Raw genomic sequence first — 20,991 nt, 5'->3', positions numbered from 1 at the left:
ACTGAAAGATATAATATGCGTACTGTGAGTAGATAGTTGTACACTTTGTGGAAGTTTTTCAGTCCCATTTTGGAGATGCATTCGCTCCGCATCTTCTCCATCTTCTTGGCCTTGACAGAGGGAGAGTAGGCGTCCACGAAGAGGAGGGGTCTGTTGTCTGGATTTTTACTGTTCCCTCGCCCATCTCTTGCTTCTTCCTGTCCTTGCTCGTCTTCTGGAGGGAACTGCACAAATCAAAATTTCGTTAATTTCTATTTAAGTAAAGGATCTCTGGCCTATGTTTTTACCCTTGCGATAAGCAAGGGTATTGCAGTTGTGTACAATATATTTTTTCCCGTAAACAATTTTGTTCACAGGAATCATCTCTAGTGGACATCTGGACGCATCTCTAGCGGTACCTTGTTTCATAATTAATTCAAATTCTTAGAGTTTTTAGCCTACTTAGCTTGGAAGTAACGAATACTCCAAGTAGGGATAGGATAGTCTTTCATTTTTCTATCGCAAATGGTGCGAAGCTCTGATTCGCCTCTGTGTTTGGAAATTGAGCAGGCCGCTCTTAAAAAAGCATTTTCAAAAAGATAAGATATTATTCTGTGAGCAAAAACTAAGAAACTCGCACAATATTAACACTCTTCGTGAACTACTTGTCATCGAGGTGGAGAATCCTTCCAAAAAATCCAATAAACTTGCATAAATGTTGGATCTCAGTCCAGCAGAATTAGATAGGTTCCCTTTTTATGGAATTACTCAGCGTGTCAAAATGATTGAAAAAACTTTATATCAAAGATATTGAAGAAAAAAAAGGAGATTTGCTTTTTCTAATTCTTTCCCTAAGCTATGCTTTCGTATAGGACTAAATATTGAACTAAAATCATATGTTCAGAAATCTCAAGGCATGTGTTTCATATTGAACTAAAATCACATGATCAGAAATCTAAAGGCCGTAATTCACAATGAAGCCACACGCCAAAACGGCCAACCATTGGGGTGTGGCTTCATCATTTTTTTTACGTTAGCAACCTTTTACTTTTCATGACATACAGATGTTAACATAATGAACCATGTTTATTACACAAACACAACTTTTTACTGTTCCGACAATTTCACGAAGCAAAAGGAAGAAAATTCTTTTGGTGCAACTTTAGATGCCTCATGAAACCTCGTAGATTGTCAAGTGTGGTGTCACCTTGAAGCCTAGCTTATTTATGATTCCATTTTTTTTGGACTAAATGACACAAAATTTACAAACGATAAGTTGAAAGACTGAATGAACCATTGAACTCTACAGGAACGTTAAAACTATTGAAGCTATTATAAAACCTTATTTTTTCTATCTAATTTAAAGATTCCTTTCAAGATTTTATCTATTTTTTCTCAATGGTTGTCTGATCAAGTAAGGTCGGCCTTTAGGCCACTGCGTAAACCATAGCTACGATACTTATTTAACATTCCATAGTGCTACTTGACAAAAAAAAGTTATTCACGACAAACTGCAACAAATATATGAAAATTATTGAAGATCTAGTCATTTTTTAATTTTTTTTTCGACAGCGTCTTTCGTTTCATTTAAAACCTAGTTAATTTGTGGTACTTTGTTTGTATATTATCGCAAGTGGAGCGAAGCTCTTCTTCGCCTCTGTCCTAAGACTGTTACTAACTGACAGTTGGAAAAGCCGCAATGAACTCGAAGAAACATAAAATCTACTGATTTCCAAGACTTTTTCATGCGCGTTTCATATAACCTTAAAGCCAATTCATTTTTGAAAAAAAATGGCTCCTTTCTTTCTCTCCCACCATCACATTGGCACTATTTTATAGTACGGATGCCATTTTTTGTTGCAATAGGAAAATCTGAGCAGAGAAATTTCTTATGAACTTTGCAGATTGGGGGAGGTGGAATAAGAGCTTAAAAACTTGTCGATTAGCAGATTCGCATAGTTTAACTCAACCAAGGTTGATGAAACGAATAAATTTTTATTTGCAACTCAGCCGGCAATTCTAGGCTTCAATTTATTTTTGCATAAGTTTAAACAAAAAATATACAAAATTTAGGACCAACTCGACTTTCGTTATCGAAAAAAAAACTAAATTTGAGTAAACCAATTTGAATAGCGAATTGTAACTAAAATTTTTTAAAAAATTGCTGAAAAAGAAAAACAAGCGTGAACAAATTAACACAATAGCGAAGCTTCGCTTCGCAAACACTAGCGAAACACGACAAAAAACCTTAAGTGCAATTGTTAAAATTAGAAATGAGCCTCGAATTAGTAAAAACTCAGCAACCTCTGAGCTTCGAACCTGCGACCAAAAAATTTAGACTCTCACACATTCAACACTCAGCCACGGAAGATTAAGTTAAACCAAACAACAGCCACAACAAATAGAGCAGAGAACAGATGCTATGCAGTTTCCAATGCTACAGTGAAATTTTCAAATAAAGGAACAGTTTTATTGAACAATTTTATTTGCGAGTTAAGTTAGAGAAAAAAGAAGGTTTGTAATAACACATTATGCTGATCGCAAAATTAAAAGAATCAAACAACCTTATTATAGGACCTTTCTACACGAAAATTATTTGCGCGTTTCATATAACCTTAAAGCCAATTCATTTTTGAAAAAAAAATGGCTCCTTTCTTTCTCTCCCACCATCACATTGGCACTATTTTATAGAACGGATGCCATTTTTTGTTGCAATAGGAAAATCTGAGCAGAGAAATTTCTTATGAACTTTGCAGATTGGGGGAGGTGGAATAAGAGCTTAAAAACTTGTCGATTAGCAGATTCGCATAGTTTAACTCAACCAAGGTTGATGAATAGAATAAATTTTTATTTGCAACTCAGCCGGCAATTCTAGGCTTCAATTTATTTTTGCATAAGTTTAAACAAAAAACATACAAAATTTAGGACCAACTCGACTTTCGTTATCGAAAAAAAAACTAAGTTTGAGTAAACCAATTTGAATAGCGAATTGTAACCGAATTTTTTTAAAAAAAATTGCTGAAAAAGAAAAACAAGCGTGAACAATTTAACACAAAAGCGAAGCTTCGCTTCGCAAACACTAGCGAAACACGACAAAAAACGTTAAGTGCAATTGTTAAAATTAGAAATGAGCCTCGAATTAGTAAAAACTCAGCAACCTCTGAGCTTCGAACCTGCGACCAAAAAATTTAGACTCTCACACATTCAACACTCAGCCACGGAAGATTAAGTTAAACCAAACAACAGCCACAACAAATAGAGCAGAGAACAGATGCTATGCAGTTTCCAATGCTACAGTGAAATTTTCAAATAACGGAACAGTTTTATTGAACAATTTTATTTGCGAGTTAAGTTAGAGAAAAAAGAAGGTTTGTAATAACACATTATGCTGATCGCAAAATTAAAAGAATCAAACAACCTTATTATAGGACCTTTCTACACGAAAATTATTTGATCAAGTTGCTCGATTGTTATTAGTTTAAATAAAAATAAGCAAGGATATTGAAGCAAGGATAAGCAAGGATATTGAAATCGGGTACCAGACTTTTTCCCGTAACTAGTTTTTTTTTCACAAGATTTTTGATTCACAGGATCTCCACTTCTAGAGGATCTCCACTTCTGGCCAAGTTGCACTTTTAAAAGCATTTTCAAGTACATTTCGGTCTAGAGCTGAACAAATGCTTCATCGATTTGAATGCTTTATCGATTTCATCCAAACTTTTAACGGCTTGTTTGCCTAGTGTTTTATTTTAACATGATTTTAAATAATTTTTTTATTACCTTTTCGATTCCATTTGAAGAAAGTTAATATACTTTATACGTCTTTCGCTTTTATATACGCGAAATATTTTCAGTTTTAATGATTTTTGAAAAGAAATTGCCTTGATTTTCAAGTGTTTTCGGACACGTTTTCTGATTTAATTTTTTCTCAAAGGGTGTGCAATTGCCTTCAATCATCTTAGTGTCATTAGTAGGTTTAAGCAATTTTTTTAAGGTGATGATGGTACAGCGTATTATTCAAATGTCTAAAAGTGTTCACAAAAAATCTTAAATTTTCAAAAAAAATTTTGGTGGCACTTTAATGTGACTTAGAGATCAAGATTCAAGATTGTTGTGGTTTCTGGCTGAACTTTTTTAAATTTCTGTTTTTTGTTACTTTTTCATTACTGTTTTTGTCCTTCGGGTGTTTTTTTATATTACCTATTTTTTATTGTGATTCGGCTCTCTTATTGTTGCGTATTATATTCTTATTTGATGAGATTAATGTCATAAAGTTCATTTAATAAGTCTTTTCGGCAATAATGAAGTAGTAGTTTCATTTTCGGTGTTTAAAGGATTTCGGGAAATTCTTTTCTGCGGCAATTACTGGTAAATTTTGTATTCAAGTTTTTTAAATATTCCATTTCTAATTTTGTAATTTGACTTCGTTTTTAGTTTAAAGCAAATCTTTGATAATGCTTTTTGATAACCCCGTATGTTTCTAATAGTCAAGCTGTTTGTTTGGTTCCAAGATCTTTAGCAAATTTGGCGAGTTTTTGGATCATTCATTTTTGCCCGAAGCTTAACTTTTCACTATCATCTATTAAAAAGAAATGAATGAAGTTTGAGGCGCATGAATTGCTTTCAAGTTATCGGCATTTTTTTAAATTAAAAAATGCAAAAGAAATTTTCCAGCCAAGGATTTCTTCAAAAGGATTCATTTATTTATTTCATTTTTCGGCTCTTTTTCCTTTTCCCCCCACCTCACTCAAACATAAATTTTATGGTATAACGAGTGATTTTACAAGGTTAATTATTACGACCAAATATGTTTGTCATGGCCTAATTAGTCTGCATCTTAATTTTCCTGACAATCTGACGAAGTGAACAGTAACTTCAAATAAAAAAAATTGCAGGTGGGGGGAAAGGAAAAAGAGCCCATTTTTCGTATGAGAAAGATTGATTTTCTAACTTCAAAATGTTGTAGTTAATTTTGTATCCCAAGAGGTGCGAAGCAAGAGGAGGAACTGGCTCTTTTTTCGTCCAATTGCCCTATGAACAACTTTCAAACAACTTCCGGCTCTTTTCCAGTTTCCCCCCTTTCAAAATACCGAGTTTTATGTTTGTTTTACGTGTTATTACGGCTAAATGCGTGATGTTACGCTGTAAAGTATGAAGAACAAATTTGTTCACAATTGTCGATTTGTTCACCGCGCCAAATTTCATTGCAATATGACAATGCTATATAACCTTTTCAAAATTGATTTTGAAAGGGGGGAACTGGAAAAGAGCCCAACTTCCTACCGTAATTTTACGAGAAGGAAACTGGAGTAAATCCTAATTGAAGATACCAGTAAGAAAAAGTGAACAAAACGAACAACTTTTCCAAGATGCTAGTAGCAGTAAAATCAGTTCTCAGACATTTTTATCGGTTTAAGAGGGGATGGTAAACTGAAAAGAGCCAAGCGGTCTACTCACATCTGAATCGTAGTCCGGATCCATTTCTGGGTCGGATGCAATATAGTCCTCGAAATCATCCTCATAGTCATACTCCAGCTGCATCTCGTTCCCATTGCCTCCATCCGCCTCGTCCCCACCCCGAGCTAAAATTAACAACATTGTGGAAAATATGCAAGACGAACACACTGATATATAAACTGAAAACAAACAGAGACTCTTTTCCACCCCCCATTTGAATTTCAAGTTTTAAAAACAATTATAACGTTGCCATAATGCAATGAACTTTTGTGTGGTGAACAGACTAACAATTGTGAAATGAACTGGTTTCCATATTCTTCACATCAAACTTCAAACCGATATACAAGCGTGAATCGAAATGCTTTTGCCGATATAAAACGAGGATAGCCGGTCGCTTTTTTCCAGTTTCCCACCCCCTCTTGAAATTACACAATTGAACTGTTCAAAAATTGTTCACACGGCATTTTGCATGCAAATGTTATAATAATTTGTGCACCTGTTCACGCTGAAACGTTCACGTTTTGATGCAGTTTATAGCAAGAAAAGTAATTTTAAATAGACTTTTTGACTTTCAGAAAAAATCAAAGGGGGAACTGGAAAATTGTCGTTTTTTCTTAGTCGTGCGATAAAAGGATCTGAACAAAAAACTACAATTTAGGCATATTCGACATTCATAGTAAAACAGGCAAACTGGGCAACGGTTGTTGAAGAAAATTGACTAAAAAAACATAAACAAGATTTTGATTCCCAAAATGGCGTTAAAAAACTCCACAAAAAATTATTTTAAAGGAATAAAACGAAAATTGAGCATAGATAAGCTATTTTAAACGGCCTAAATTAAGCATAAATAAGCATGCTTGCTCGCTCGAAATAAGACGAAAAATCAAAAATTTAAAACCGGTTTTTCTCAATCGTGGAAAAGTTTGTTGGAAAATTTTTAATGTCGTTCAAATTACGACTGAACGATTATTTGTGGTACCTTTTTTAGCGTGGAAAACAAAAAGAAGTAACAAGGAAAAAAATTAAAACACACCCAGAACAAATATGAGTCTCATTTTTAGGGGTGATTTTGTAGCTGGGTTCTTTTCTTGCCACCAATTTTCCCCTAGTATATGAAATTAATCTGTCACGCGTTTTCAAAAACAATAGCATCGGAAAATTAATGCGTATAAATTAGGAGAAGGTCTACTGCGACTCGGCTCTTTTCCTTCCACTTCCCCAACTGTCAAATTTTCTGCTTTTTTGTTGCTTATAGGCTAATTATCGCTAAATGTAAAGTACTAAGAACAAATCTGTTCACAATTGTTCGGGGCGGATCTAGGATTTTCTCGAGGGGGGGGGGGGGGGCGATTGGGTTCTATTTTCAAAAAATTTCGAAAATTTTGTCTACCTTTTTTTTGGTTCAACCAAATTGATTTTTCGAATTCTCGCAAAGCACAAAAAAAGATCCTGTTTTGGCCAAATTATTGCAAAATTTTGAAAAAAGGCAAAATTTTGGCTCTTTTCTAGTTTCCCACCCCCTCGTAAAAGTACAAACGGCAATTTGCATGTTAGAAATGTTGCAGAAATTTGTTCACCTGTTCAAGCTGACACGTTTTAATGCAGTTTATAACAACAAAAGTCATTTTAAATAGACTTTCATTTAACGGATTTTGAAAAGAGCCAAAATTTTGAAAAGAGCCAAACTGGAAAAGAGCCAAAATTTTGACCCAAAATTGGCGACTAAGGCGCCTTTAGAAAAATTTTAGGGTCCCTTACCAAAAATTTATATCTCAAAATGGCTCTTTTTCCTTCCTTCCCCCCCCCCCCCCCCACCTCACACGAGCTTCAATATATTAGTGTAACGAGTCGTTTTACGAGTTTGAGTATGAAGACCAAATATGTTTGCCATGGCCTAATTAGTCTGCATGTCAATTTTCATGACAATTGGACAATGTGGTCAACAAATTTACATGTAAAAATTTGCAGGTGGGGGGAAAAGGAAAAAGAGCCCTCAAAATAGTACAAAGGGGTATCCTTTGTCTCGGCAGGGGGTCGAATCCCTGAGGGGGTCGAATCCATAAACCCTACCCTGCAATTGTCGGTTTGTTCACCATGCCAAGTTTTGTTGCATTAAAACAACGTTGAAGTAGTTATTCAAAAAAGAAAGGCAAAGTCGGGGGAGTGGAGAAGAGCCCGCTACTTTTAATTTAAGATCTCAAATTTTCTCAGCTTACTTTTGTAAAAAAAAACCTCACCGAATGCCATTTGAGTCAGAATTGTAACACAAAGCCGACAGTTCGGCTGGCCAATTGGAACAAAAATCTCTCCATGGTCATCCAGAAAAACAACGAGACAACTATCCAGAAGTAGAGGAAAAACATAAATGCAATTATCCAGTGTGGGCTGTTGGGTAAAACCAAAGTTATCATTCTGGCTCTTTCAGGTGGCGAAAAGGTGAACTGAATGCTCAATAAACAAAAAACAAAGGCATCAAGACTGGAATGAACGATACACGTGCGTTCTAAAATAATCCTATTCAGCTTTTCGGTTTTCTTACAATCGATGCGAAAAAGTATGATATCAAAAAAATGCACAAGTCACGTCTACAGGTATCATCAATATCATGAACATTTCTTGCATGCAAAAATTTTTGACACAGGCGAAATTGCACTTCGCATACACAAGCAAAAATATGACCGATAACGCTACTGTGAAAAACTTAATGAGTAAAACTTTGAGTCTAAAAAACTCTTAAGAGACGCACGCCAATCATGACGCATTAGCAGTACCAGTTAATTTGAAAAAAAAAACAACTAACATGCCTCAATTTATAGAGCAAAAATAACCTGAAAAAAATAAATGTAACAGAAATAAAATGAAAATTTTTCTAAAATAGTTTGAGATTTTTTGTAAAAAGGATCCCCCACGCGCCATATTAAGTACAAAAAGATAAATTTCGCTCCTAGTAACAAATCAATTATGGCAAATAAGTTTACTTCAACCAATTTGGAACGATTTCTAAGACGGATTAAATCTCCACTTATGCGTTAATAGCGCGAAATATATCGCGCGTTAGTTGTCCCAAATTGGAAATATTAAACTTCCATAACTTTATAAAAAATAAAAACAGGTGAAATATCTTTCTAATTTTATGCTCAAGACAACAATACTTTTTGAATGACATAAAAAATTCCGTCAAAAATGGCTAGTTAAAAAGTCGAAACTTGTCGGAAGAAAAAAAAAACCACTCCGAGCACAAATATTCCGTTACTTTCGTTACGAAAGTCGAAACAATAATAGTCTGTGTGAAAATCCTTAGCATTGGCTGTATTTAATAGCTGGTTATTGATAAAAATGAACACTTTCAAAATGAACACATTTTATCGCAACAATATTTGCGTCACAACAATATTTGCGACTGAGGTTGGAAAAAAAAAGATAATTCTTACTATAACACAAGCATTGCTTGTGTAAACACGTTTTTTTAGTAATTTTTTAGTAATTTTTTCAACTATGAACGTTGAAAAACAGAACTCTGTTTTTGGTCAAGAGAATAGTATAGAAATAAAACTATTTATAGAAAAAACATAGCCAATAGACACTTGGAAAAAAGTCAATGAACGCAAGATAACAAAAAAATTTTGTCTTGTTTGTTGAAAAAATTTTAACTTTTGACATTCGAAGAAAAAAAACTCTAACGCACTTTGAATATCTAGAGCAATTAAATGTTTTCATTTTAACAATTTAACCATTTTGAAAAAACTGGATCAAAAATTTTTTTTATTTCATTGGAAATCTGAAAATTAAAATCCAATTTTGATACTAGAAGTCGATCTTTACATTTTTGCGTTCACTGCGTTCATCGACTCTTAGAAAAATTACAAAAACATGCCAGGTATCTTGGAATTTCGATAGACAAAAATGTAACTTCAGCTGAGTTGAAATGTTAGAGCAAAATGGTTGTTGAAATCAAATCAATATACTGCCGGGGGCATAAATATGTTTTTCAAAACATTCGTAAACATTTAGTTATTTATGTTTTAGCTCCGCATTTTACCAAAATCCACTATTATCGCAAAATAACAAAAAACATAGACAAATTAACTATGGAAAAAAATGAGCCATTTTAAGAGAAATTGTGAACATGGACGCCATCTAATTCTCACGTTTAAAGTTTTACTAGCCGAACTATGCATTGCATAGCATAGCCTAAGTAGAAAATGCGATTTGGCAAATATTTTCAAAATAAAGGAAATTGGTAGGGCGTTAGTCTATAACAGAGTACCTGCAAAAACAAACGACACAAAAAAATCAATTCTTAATGAATTGGGGGGATGAATCTGTGGCAAATAATAGTTGTAGTAGCAACAGGAACATTTTAAACTCGAAGCTGAGGAACGTTGAATCATAACAAAATCTTAATTTTGAACTTCAAAAGTTGTTGATAGACAGACACGAACAATGTCTTATTGGTAGACCCATTGCTTCATTTCGAAATTTTTCTAAATATTTAATATTAGTACTGATTTATTGTTCCGACTTTCGAAGAAACTGACGGAGGATTTGTGCTTGGGGTAGTTTTTTTTCTGCAGAACAATTTCGAAATTTTACCTAGCTATTTTCGACAAGACTTTTTATATCACCCGGAAGAAATTGTTTTCCTGTTCTCAAAAAAAAAAGATAATTCATCTATGACCATTTTTCTTTTAAAAAATGGAGGCTTAAAGATTACAAGTTTGGTCAATTTGGGATAAATAACGCGCGATATAATTCAAACTGTTAGAGCGGAAGTGAAGATTCAGTCCGTCCTAGATATCGTTCCAAACTGAATTGAGGCATGGAACTTTATTTAACACTTGCCTATTTGCGCAATAAATCACTTAATTCTTATAATGGCGTGAGGGTAGATAGTTTTTAAAAAAACCTCGAAAAAAATTCACTTAGTAGCAAGATGTATATACAACCTAGTGTTTCTTTTGAAATTACTCTAAAGTTTCGTTTCTGTAAAAGAAAATCGAGGGAAAAAAGAAGAAGCTCTTTCCCACGGCCAATCACAACAATCAATTGGCTTGTCATAATTATTATAAAATTAGCAAATATCATCATTGACTTATGGTTTAATTTTGCAATGACGAAGTGGCCAATTTCTGGGCCCAAAGTATGCCAACCTCTCTTCTTTTTTGCTTTGCGTCTTCTCTGATTGTTTTGCAGCTGTTGCTTGTGTGAGTTGTAGGCCATCTTGCCACTACCCTTCTTCAGAGGCACGAAAGGCTTCTTCGGGATCACTCCCGAGGGACTGTACTCTGCCTTGGATCCCCCAGCCGCCAGTGCTCCACTCACGTCGCCACTCTTGCGCAACTCCTCTTCCAGAATCTCCTCGAACAGCTGAAACCAAATTTTCTCACGTTAGAAACCCGCATATGAAAACAATTTTTTTTCTTGGAATAGACTGTTTATCTGGGTTTTTATGATTGTTTTTGAGGTAGGAAAATGGGGGAGGGGGCGTCCGTCTGACTTACTCTATTTTTGGCTGTGATTGGTCGGTTGTTCCAGTTGTCCTGCTGCTGATGTGAGGAGCTGTCATTACTTGCATTTACACTAGAGAAGCCTGAGTCTTCGTCCACATCTGCAACAAACAAAGAGGAATTTGAAAACCTTCAGAAAAATGGGAAACAACGGCAACACATTTTTTTCTTGAAAAACTAAGTTTTCATGCTTGATGATTTTCCGCTGAGTGGATAAGTCAAAATATATGAATTCAAAGATTAACTATTGTAATTCCATGATAGCAAAGTACCTAACCTGACTTCTTCAATCTGTCCTGGTCTTCGGGGGAAGAACTGAGAGAGGCCTTGAGGTTCAGGGGCTTCTTGTCCCCCTGTGCAGTGGCCACTCGCTTCGGTGCTACAGACTCTGGCGAAGATATCCGAGTAGGCTGATCAAACAACCAAACAATTTAAGCAGCTGAAGTGACTTTATTTTCAGCCAAATAGCTTTTTACGGGAATTAAATCCAATTTATTTAAGTATCTTTTGTAGAAAAGGCAATACTTTATTCCATTATTCCAGTTGTGATAGAATTACCGCTCTACAGTGCTGATTTAATTTCATTAAGGGCGAAATGAGTGAGGGGCGAAATAACTGAATACCGATTTAAATTAACCGGACAACGAAAAACATTGGAAAATTCAAATGCATTTCTCTCAAGTTGAGTTAAGATTAGACAAGCGAAGACAACAAAAGTAGCTACGATTTTTACGAGAGTTAATTTAAGGAAAATGTTTTTCAAAATTTGGAACCAAAATTTTACCCCAAAAATGAGTAATTTTGGCTTTTTTAGTTAATCAAGAATAACGTTGAAACTACCAGAATACATGATTTTAAAAAAACTATATCAGAAGAAGCTTCTTACTCAGCCTAACAAAGCTCGACAAGAGCAAAATTATCAAAAACTGTATAAACGAATATATTTTTGGTTGATAACCAAAAGGGTCATTTTTGCTACCTAAGAATCTAAATCTTTGCTTAAAAACAAATTTCAAAAGTTTTGCGCAAGATTACGAGGCCAAACTGTGCACTGGATAGGCGCACATTTTTGTGTCTGTATGTTCCTGGGTTCCTGAGACAAATCTTTAAACATGTTCCAAAGTGTAAGTGGATTCCACTTACAAACATTTCGTGGATTCCGCGTACAAATACCTGTAACGTAAAATTTGTCGGCACATTTGTTTTGTTGCGGATTCCGCAACAAGCAAATATAGCTAGTTGTTCTGGATTCCGCAACTGTAAGTGGATTCCGCAAAAAGTAAGTGGAATCCGCAAATTTAAATGGAACCCGCAAACAAAATGCGGATTCCACTTACAATTTGCGACTCCGCTTACAATTTGCGGATTCCACTTACAATTTGCGGATTCCGCAACAGCTCAATGTAGCTTTAGACATGTCTTATTATTTGTTTGTGGACTCCACAAACTGTTCTGGATTCCGCAAATTCGCCTATTTTTGGAGCAATTTTGAGCGGTACAATTTATAAGTATTTGTTTCTGGAATCCAAAACAGCAAAAAAAAATCAAAGAAGTAGCACTGTTGCGGGTTCCGCGACAAATCTGATTTTGGCCTGTTGCGGAGTCCGTTTACAATGCACAGAATGCTCAGTTTATCAATTTCAAACATTGTTGGGCTGGGGAGGAGGCTTGTTCTGATTTACATTTTTCATCAATTATTTCGGTAGTTTCAGCGTAGTTCTTGATTAGCTAAAAAAAATCTAATCTTAACCCAATTTGCAAAAAAACGCGCTTGAAGTTTTAAATTTTGTTAGTTTTGTCCGAATAACTAAAATCAGCACTGTATTTTAAAGATGGATTGTTTTGCACGAAGAGAATAGTTCCTTTAACTCGTTCCAAAATTGCTTGTCTGATCAAGTTCTTCGTTTATTTTAAAAAATGCCACTGAATGAGCCGAAAGGAACTCAATGCAGTAAAGAACTTGAAATTCATTCAAACAGGAACCCTACCTTGGGCAATACTGGACCGGAGTACTGAGCCGACATCTGAGGTTGAGACTCGGAGGGGGTGGGTAGAGTGGAGGGGTGTGTCTTCTGGTATGAAGGAGGGGGGTGTAGTCGGTGGGGCTGCATGGCCACAGATATGGTTGCATCCTGGCTGTGGTACAGCCTCTTTACGTTCTCCCGGTGTTTGTAGTTTTCCAGCCAAGTGTTTTTCGTCGCTTCTCTGAGGGAAGAAAAGTAATTATTTAAGAACAGAAACTATATTAATTGAAATACACGCTTTCAAGAGGCTCAGATATGTGTCGCTACGATAGCCAAAATTCATAGGAATCTTAAAAGTCTTCTCTTCTTATTTGTTACACAGCGCATCAAGAAGTTAAACAGATGACTAACAGATATAACTTTCAATATAAGTAAGCTTATTGCTTCTACCAAAATTTCATCAAGCATTGCGGGGTATCGAGTATATCAAACGAATAAATTAGCGATACCAAATTACTGAAAAAAATCTAGATTTTTCGGAATCGGAAGCCACTACTTTAGAACCGCAATTTTACCTGATGAGTCTCTCCTCTTCCAGCTGTTTCTTCCTCTTTCTCTCCTGGGCCAACTCTGTCGCAGTCTTGATTTCTGCCACCTCTAGTCCCCCACCAACTGCATCTTTAGCCCCTCCTCCTCCCCCATTGTGAATCACTGTTTGAGCCAGAGGTGCCAGAGTGTCATCATTATCTCTCAGTTCGTCTGAGACTATGAACCCAACTGAGAGGTCACTGAGAGCGGCTAGCGCTGCCTCCGTCGGCCCGTTAGATCTGGAAAAAGAATTAAACCACTATCTATATTGAAGCATCTACAGTACACTAAAGTTTTTTTTACCGATTTGGGCAACAGGCCTACAATTTTCGCGTTTCGTGGGAATTCTTTCGGCGGTGAAGAAATCAATTTTATGCGCAGAGAATGACGTTTGCTATTGCCGGGACGTATACAGGGAAGTAAAGTGATATCAAATAAATTAGGCGATGAATTGCATTCTTGGAATTCTGATACGTTCAAATTTTTCAGCGAAGATAATCCAGATGAACATCTTAATTGCATAGTCTAAAAAACTACCGGGAATTTATCACTTTTATACACAGAGTTTTATTGGAAAGTTCTATTACCATAGTAGAACTTTTCAATTACTACCAAAGTGATCTGTCACTGTCATATAATTGAAAGATATCATATATTTATATTAGCATGATTCTTCAAAATAAGCACAAGGACACTAACACGTTGGGTAGGTTGGGTTCTGCTGGCTCCTGGTCCAGTATGTTTTTGGCAATTTCTATGGAATGTACCCACTCTTCCGAAACTCTCTTTTTCATTTTCTAAAAACAAAAAATGCTTGAATTGTCAACAACAAAAAACATCTCAAAATGGAAGCTAATATAGGCATGTTATTCAATGCTGATTATTCGATAATTTTCTTAGCCTTGAAGAAAAAAGTAAACCTTATTATACCAATATTCTAGTTTCAACTGGACACAGTCAATTCATAATTAAAATGTCACAGTTCCATCATCAACTAACCTGATTGATAAATCATATCAAACCACAAACATCAGGTTGCATTCATTTACCTGTAAGTGATTGCTGATGAAAGGGTCTTTTAGCACCTGAGCAGCACTGTACCGCTTATTTTGGTTTCTCTGCACCAGTCTATAAAATTACAGCAATTTAAAACTGGCAACCAGCTGCTTTAGTAATTATTTCAGATTGTAGTTACTTTTCATAGATGTTTCTGAGTCCGAGACTGAAGGTTTCTGGCAGTTTAGGTATTTTTCCCTGGGTTATTTTGTACATGACTGCCATCATTGACTCCCCGTCAAAGCAATGCTCGAATGTGCACAGTTCGTATAGTATTACTCCCAATGACCTTAAATGCATAGAGAAAACATGAGCGAAAATTTGATTGGCTTACTTGAGAACAACTTAGAAAACGTGATATTGAACATTCCGGTGATTTAAAATACGAATTCAAATTTTAACGATGAGGCTAAGCAAAAAAAATTAAACTGCGAGCCATATTTCGAAAAAGTATGAAAAACGGTGTTTGAGAAGTTAGACGACAAGCAAATTACTTGTCACAATTGCGAGCCGGATATTCAACTCACCTCGCCAGCTACAAGCACAGGCTAAACAACAAAATACCCGACGTCTGCCCAAGTTGCTACATAACACCACCCACCACCGACTATCTGTTTAAATACCGGGTTTACTTAACCTCTTTTACCATCCAGACCTTATGGGAGAATCCCGAAAAGCTGCCAAACATCTGCAGCTTATCAAATAACCCCACGGTACGGGGGTTTTTCTCGGTTCTACCCACTAAAACACTATTAAAAACTGCCCGCTTGAACCGGGCATAGAGTTCCACTCCGTTCTCCGCACGCCAACAAACTTGGCCCCTAGAACGAGTTTTATAACCACATCAAAACCTTCCTCGTGAGAGTGCTATACAGAAGAAAGGTGCCAACATCAGCACAAAAACGCTATCACTGACAAAGATGGTTCCCCTTCTACGCCGATTTTTCCGCTAGAGACCCTGGGGATCTGCAGGAATAGATTAAAAAAGGCAAAACCAACAGGATCAGACAGGAACAATTTTTCCCTAACTCCCTCTCCCTCGATCTCTCAAACATAAACGATCTCTCTAATTCAATCAGAACGTCAATGCAGAGATCGATTTAGCTGCAACAACAGCATCAAGCAAATTAGACGCCGCAGGTTAAAGGAAATTATACTACTATTATTCTGAAACAATAGACGATATCGGGTGCGAAGGTTGTTTACAGGCTAGAATTAACATTCGCTTTTAAGTGCAAATCAAAAAAGAAAAGTTTCAAGTTTGTCACAAATTCTTGATTCCAATTAAAAATTTAGAGTTACAAGAGATACAAAACCAAGTCAGTTTGTCATTATCGTTGTGTTATCACCAATTGTGCTGGATGACAAACTGACAAAATTAAAAATCACAAAAATCTCTAATTTCCAGGTAGCCTTGTCACAATCATGATGTTATATTCAATGAGGCTTAAAATTTTAGGCAAAAACGTATGGCCAAAATTCAAAAAAGTTGAACAAAAGCAGTAAAAACGAACTACGACGAGCAAACTAAGCTGAAATCAGGAGTTGAAAATTTTTCTCCCCCGGAGTACTACAAAACTATCAGCGGGCTACTAAAGAACAACGGTCTCGAATAGTGCCAAAAATTCCCAAAACTTTAGAGGACGTGAAAATAGATTAAAAATGGAAAAAATACAGCGACAACCAAGATTTATTTTTACAGCAAAAAAAATTATGTGACGATACTTCCAGGACTGCATCAATTAATTCTGTTTTTGTCAACTTTAGAAAACTTCAGTGCAGTGAATGACCAAAAAAATCCATCACTTTGGGCGCTTATATCCAAAACAAACAAAAAAGCTTGTCAAAGTTTTGTTTAAAAATAAGAAAACATGTCTGTCGAAAAATTTCAGCTTAATTCATCGCATATCTAACCATTAGTCAGGTTTTATAGCTGCACTGAAAACCTTAATATCGGAAATCGATCTCTTTGGCTGCGAATTACACGCAGACGATCGAAATTGGAAATTTCATGTGAAACGTTTAGGACAGACCTCAAAATCAACGAGCATCAAAATGCTTGCGAATTATGGCATGCTTCATAAAACAAAAAAATGTGATAGATAGGTGTCGAAGGATTGAGAAACAGGAAAAAAAATCACAAAAATTACGTACTCAAAAATGTCGAATTGTGAGCCTCCACTCCGCAGAAAAAAAATGACGGTTACTCTGTCCCAAAATCCGTTGACGTTCGGATTTATTTTAATTTTGTTTTCTACTAATACATTTCATTTCATGATAAGACTTCGATTGGCTAGATTCGATTTTTAGACGGTCGTTTATTTTGCGTGTCGTCTAATTTCCTAGGCCTCATGAAAAACAGCTACAACCTTAAGAAATTTTAAAACTCGATCACCAATTTTATAAAACAAAGAAAACTTAGTTCTGACTATTTCCAGCTATCAAAACTAAAACAGAAAAAATTCGATTTGCTGAGTTAAACTTAATGTAATTAACTGTGAATTAGAAATAAACTGAAAACCCCGTATCTTTCATAAAAAAGTTGCATGCATCAGATTCAGCTTTCAATTGAAACCAAAAAAAAAATCAACAAAACGTTTAGGAGCGAAAAATTGAAGACATAAGTTATTGCACAAATGAAACATACAAAAAAATACAAAAAGTGTAGGCAAAACTATAAAGCTTTGTTCAAATTGAAAAAAAGCTAAATTTGAAAATGAAATCATTTCAAATCGGTAAATTACTCTAAAAAATTCAATTACAATTAAGAAAACCCAACCAACAGAGAGATGGAAGAGAGTCAAAGAACGCAATTGAATCGAAAAATTACTGATCTACTTTTTTAAAGAAAACTTTCAATTTTCCAAAAAAAAAGATGGTTTAAAGCTCTTTGAATTTCTAGAACAAATTATATTTGACAGTTTTTTGATAAAATTAACCCAATTTTAGAAAGCTGGATTAATATGTAAAATTTAAATTTCCCTGGACAATCTGATAATTAAATTCCCATTTTGAAATTAGAAGTCAATCACATTTTGCGTGACCTTTACATTTTCACTGTTTGATAGTGGAATTTGCCTTCTTTCTAATAAAGGAAACGAACTGAATTTTAAAAATTCAAAAGTCAAACCGCGAAACAAAAAAATTTGTACCTGAATAAATTTCATGAATGTTCTTTAAAAAAGAGTCTGAACTACGTCTGATATTCTTCAAAACCTGTGTAGGAGAATTCACTACGGTTATGACGCTTAAAAATGGGTCAAATATGCCGTGAAAAATGATTTAAAAATCTCGTTTTTCGGAGTGCTCGCCCACTCAAAATTAGTAAAACTTGGCATTTAAGGCACCATCATAAAATAATGCCAAAGGGTGGCGAGACGGTCAAATTCTTGGTCAAGGCAAATTTAGGATGTCTAATTTTGCCTCTGACTGACAGATCTCGCTTCGAATTGATGTGGTATTACCATGTCTCTTTTGTTGTTATTGGGAAAAAAACTGAAACATTTAGATGAAAAAAATGTAAAAATCCCTGACTTTTAAAAACAACTTTAAAAAAATCAGTTTGCTTCTAAGCAGATTGAATTAGCTTGATTTGATTTTCTTAAAATTATACTTATCGACAAAAAATCAAGAAAAAGCTCTTGTTTTATTCAAAAATTCAAGCAAATTGATTTAGTTTGATTTGATAATCTTAAAACTATACTTATCGACAAAAAATCTAGAAACAGCTATGGATTTATTGAAAATTCAGTACACTTCGCCAGATTTCTAGAAAAATCTAACCAGATAGGTGTATTAGAACGCTAGCAGGATATTCAACTGAAAAAAGTCTAATTCCTGATAAGATTCTTACTGCAGTGCTGATTTAAATAAGCCGGATAAAACAAATCAAATTGGGAAATTTTATAGCGTTTTTCTCAAATGGGTGCTGACGAATTGGGTTTAAAAATAGCATAAATATAGTTTCTACTATATTCAAAATTAATATGGCGCAATTTAAATTGCGCAACTACGGCCATAAGCTTTACCAGCCCAGACACGGCTCACTTTTGAGCCCTTAGTCATATAACAGCTACGCTGAAACTACGAGTCAATGGTTATAACATTTTTTTTTAAATTGAATACAATAGGGAGATGAAAAACGGGACGAATATAATCGCTAAAAATTTTAGCAACAATTGTTTTAAATAAAAAATTGAATTTTTAACTAGTAAAATTGACATTTTTTGGCTATCAAACAACAATTTATTTCCTTATAATAATAATTAATAATTGTAGCTCCTGCGAATCGCAGAGGAGCTATCAGTAAGCCTTAACAGTCCTGTCGAGGATAGTCCATTTGTATTATTTCCCCACATTCCAGACTGTGTTATTTTGTTGAGCGAAGCTCTTTTTTGCGACTCAAGGCCGTTTTTGTGCGTCTAGAACTTTCACGTGGTACCACTTTTGCAGCCAAATTTGGTCAGGTTGTGGTAGACCTGAAGCTAGAGGTCAAGTGAGAGCTCGTCCTCACACACTATCATTGCCATGGCATGGGATCGATTACACGATCTGACGATTCTAAAGTGAACGCCTTACCACTATGCTAAGTGCCCTAAGTGCCTTATATTAAGTTTAGGAGGTTGTAAGCCCAGTTGAGCTACATAGGATGCTCAATTTGATATCATTTGATCACTAAATTCCCAGTAGTTTAAGTTTATTTCCTGATTAAGTAAAAACAGCCAGGAACGGCTCACTTTAATGGTAAACTTTTGGGCCCAAACTCCGGGAAATAAGTTGCGCTATATTGATAAGCGCAAAATTCTAAACTTATTCAGCTTCATCAATTTGAGTCTAAAGACAAACCAAAGGCTTTCATTGGTCGGATCAAAAACGCGTAATAAGTTATTAACTTGGTTCATTTTGGTCGGATAAAATAAATCATCACTGTATCACAGTCGTATTTTTGAAAATTATTACCAAATTACTGTGCAAGTAGCACAAATGTTCCGACTACCATGTTTGGTGCATTTTTATAATTTTTCATTATAATAGATGAAATCAGCTGGAAAAAATTGCGGCAGAAGATTGCACGAGATCCATTTCTATTTAAGACCCACTCCCCTATCGTCAAGTTGGAAATTGGATTTGAATAGCAAAGAATGTAAGCATATCATTCTCTACACTTAGAAAGCTTTTGAATTATCTATCGGAACCCAATCACCACTAAATGGGTTTTAATTTGATGCCACACTCGATCTCCTCCGGCATTTGCTTAGTGTTCCGGAAATTGTTCGTAAACTAAGAAACACACCATTTGGCATTACTGCATAGTTCATTCCCAGTATAAGGTTGTCAGAACCAAAACTACTGCTTGAGAATTTACTGCTTCATTAAGGAATCTTTGAGCCGTACGATACGTTTACGTATCCTATCAATTTAAGGAAGTTTGGGAAACTGACCACATATCTGACTTGGCGTCATATCCCTCATGCTTAAGGCACTCTGGACTCATGTAGTAAGGGGTACCAATGAAAGTCGATGCCATGTCAGCAGTGCCCATCAGCACCCTCGATATCCCAAAGTCACCAAGTTTACACGTATTGTCTTTCACGAAGATGTTCCTGTCACAAAAGTTTTATCAAGTTTCCTTTATTATTTTGCGATGGTCTCATGTACAAATCTTTTCAATGCCAAGAAAAACTACCACTCACATTTTATGATTTAAAATTTAATACATCTTTTATGGCTGCTCTAATTAAAGCTAAGTATTCTAACCTTTGGAACTAATTGAAGTTGGCCCTAATTTGATATTAAAATTGAATCGCAAACTACAGATCATGGTAGCTGAAAGCACAAGGCAATTTAAGAAGAACTTGCCTCGGCTTCAAATCGCGATGGAGAATCTGTTTTTGATGCATGTATCGTGTAGCCAATACAACTTGGCAAAAATAGTCCAAAATATCGATCTCTGAGAAATGTGACCCCTCTTTCTTTGCTTTTTCAATCAGCAGCCCAAGGTCGCCACCCTAAAATTTGGAGTAGAGTTTTCAGAGAAAAAATCAAACACAATAAAAACTAGGCAATGCATCATCAGTTAAAAAATCAAAAGAGAGCACTGTAAGCCCAATCAACTGCATCATCGAAACATACGCACATCACAATATTCTGATATAATGCAGAAGAAGTCTTTGTCCAGGAAATTGTTAAAGCATTTCACCACTCCCACATGGTCTAATTTGGCCTGTAATTTAGCCTCTCGCATCGCATCTATCGTCTCGTCAGGTGGCATCTCACCTACATGAATTTCTTTCAGCACCTTCCTAAAATTGGTACAAATTCGCAGCATCCTGAATTATACGTCACCATGAAGATTTTAAATCATCTAAAAAATTTAGAAAAAATAACAAAAATAAAATTAAAACAACGGTTATTGAAAAATTCACACAATCAAATGACTA

The 20,991-nt window shown here is 35.3% G+C and overlaps 2 protein-coding genes across 2 annotated transcripts in view; one reads left to right on the top strand and one right to left on the bottom strand.

Moving 5' to 3' along the window:
* The window catches only part of LOC134847559 (uncharacterized protein DDB_G0287625-like), a 288,876-nt gene that overhangs the window by 41,985 nt on the left and 225,900 nt on the right, over positions 1–20,991 (top strand). The gene's annotated exons all lie outside the window — the stretch shown is intronic.
* LOC134847552 (uncharacterized) overlaps positions 1–20,991 on the bottom strand; it is a 70,361-nt gene that overhangs the window by 537 nt on the left and 48,833 nt on the right. The window contains exons 3-15 of the mRNA XM_063864628.1: positions 20,688–20,853; positions 20,411–20,559; positions 19,993–20,154; positions 14,691–14,840; positions 14,545–14,623; positions 14,195–14,292; positions 13,483–13,734; positions 12,932–13,148; positions 11,221–11,353; positions 10,938–11,044; positions 10,587–10,803; positions 5,437–5,561; positions 24–224 (exon numbers count right to left, since the gene is read on the bottom strand). Coding sequence (XP_063720698.1) covers positions 24–224; positions 5,437–5,561; positions 10,587–10,803; positions 10,938–11,044; positions 11,221–11,353; positions 12,932–13,148; positions 13,483–13,734; positions 14,195–14,292; positions 14,545–14,623; positions 14,691–14,840; positions 19,993–20,154; positions 20,411–20,559; positions 20,688–20,853 — 2,056 coding nt within the window. The remainder of the gene's footprint in view (positions 1–23; positions 225–5,436; positions 5,562–10,586; positions 10,804–10,937; positions 11,045–11,220; positions 11,354–12,931; positions 13,149–13,482; positions 13,735–14,194; positions 14,293–14,544; positions 14,624–14,690; positions 14,841–19,992; positions 20,155–20,410; positions 20,560–20,687; positions 20,854–20,991) is intronic.

Source organism: Symsagittifera roscoffensis, chromosome 1 (genome assembly GCF_963678635.1).
Source record: "Symsagittifera roscoffensis chromosome 1, txSymRosc1.1, whole genome shotgun sequence".
NCBI classification, from domain to species: Eukaryota; Metazoa; Xenacoelomorpha; order Acoela; family Convolutidae; genus Symsagittifera; species Symsagittifera roscoffensis.
This window is presented reverse-complemented; position numbering and strand designations above follow the sequence as displayed.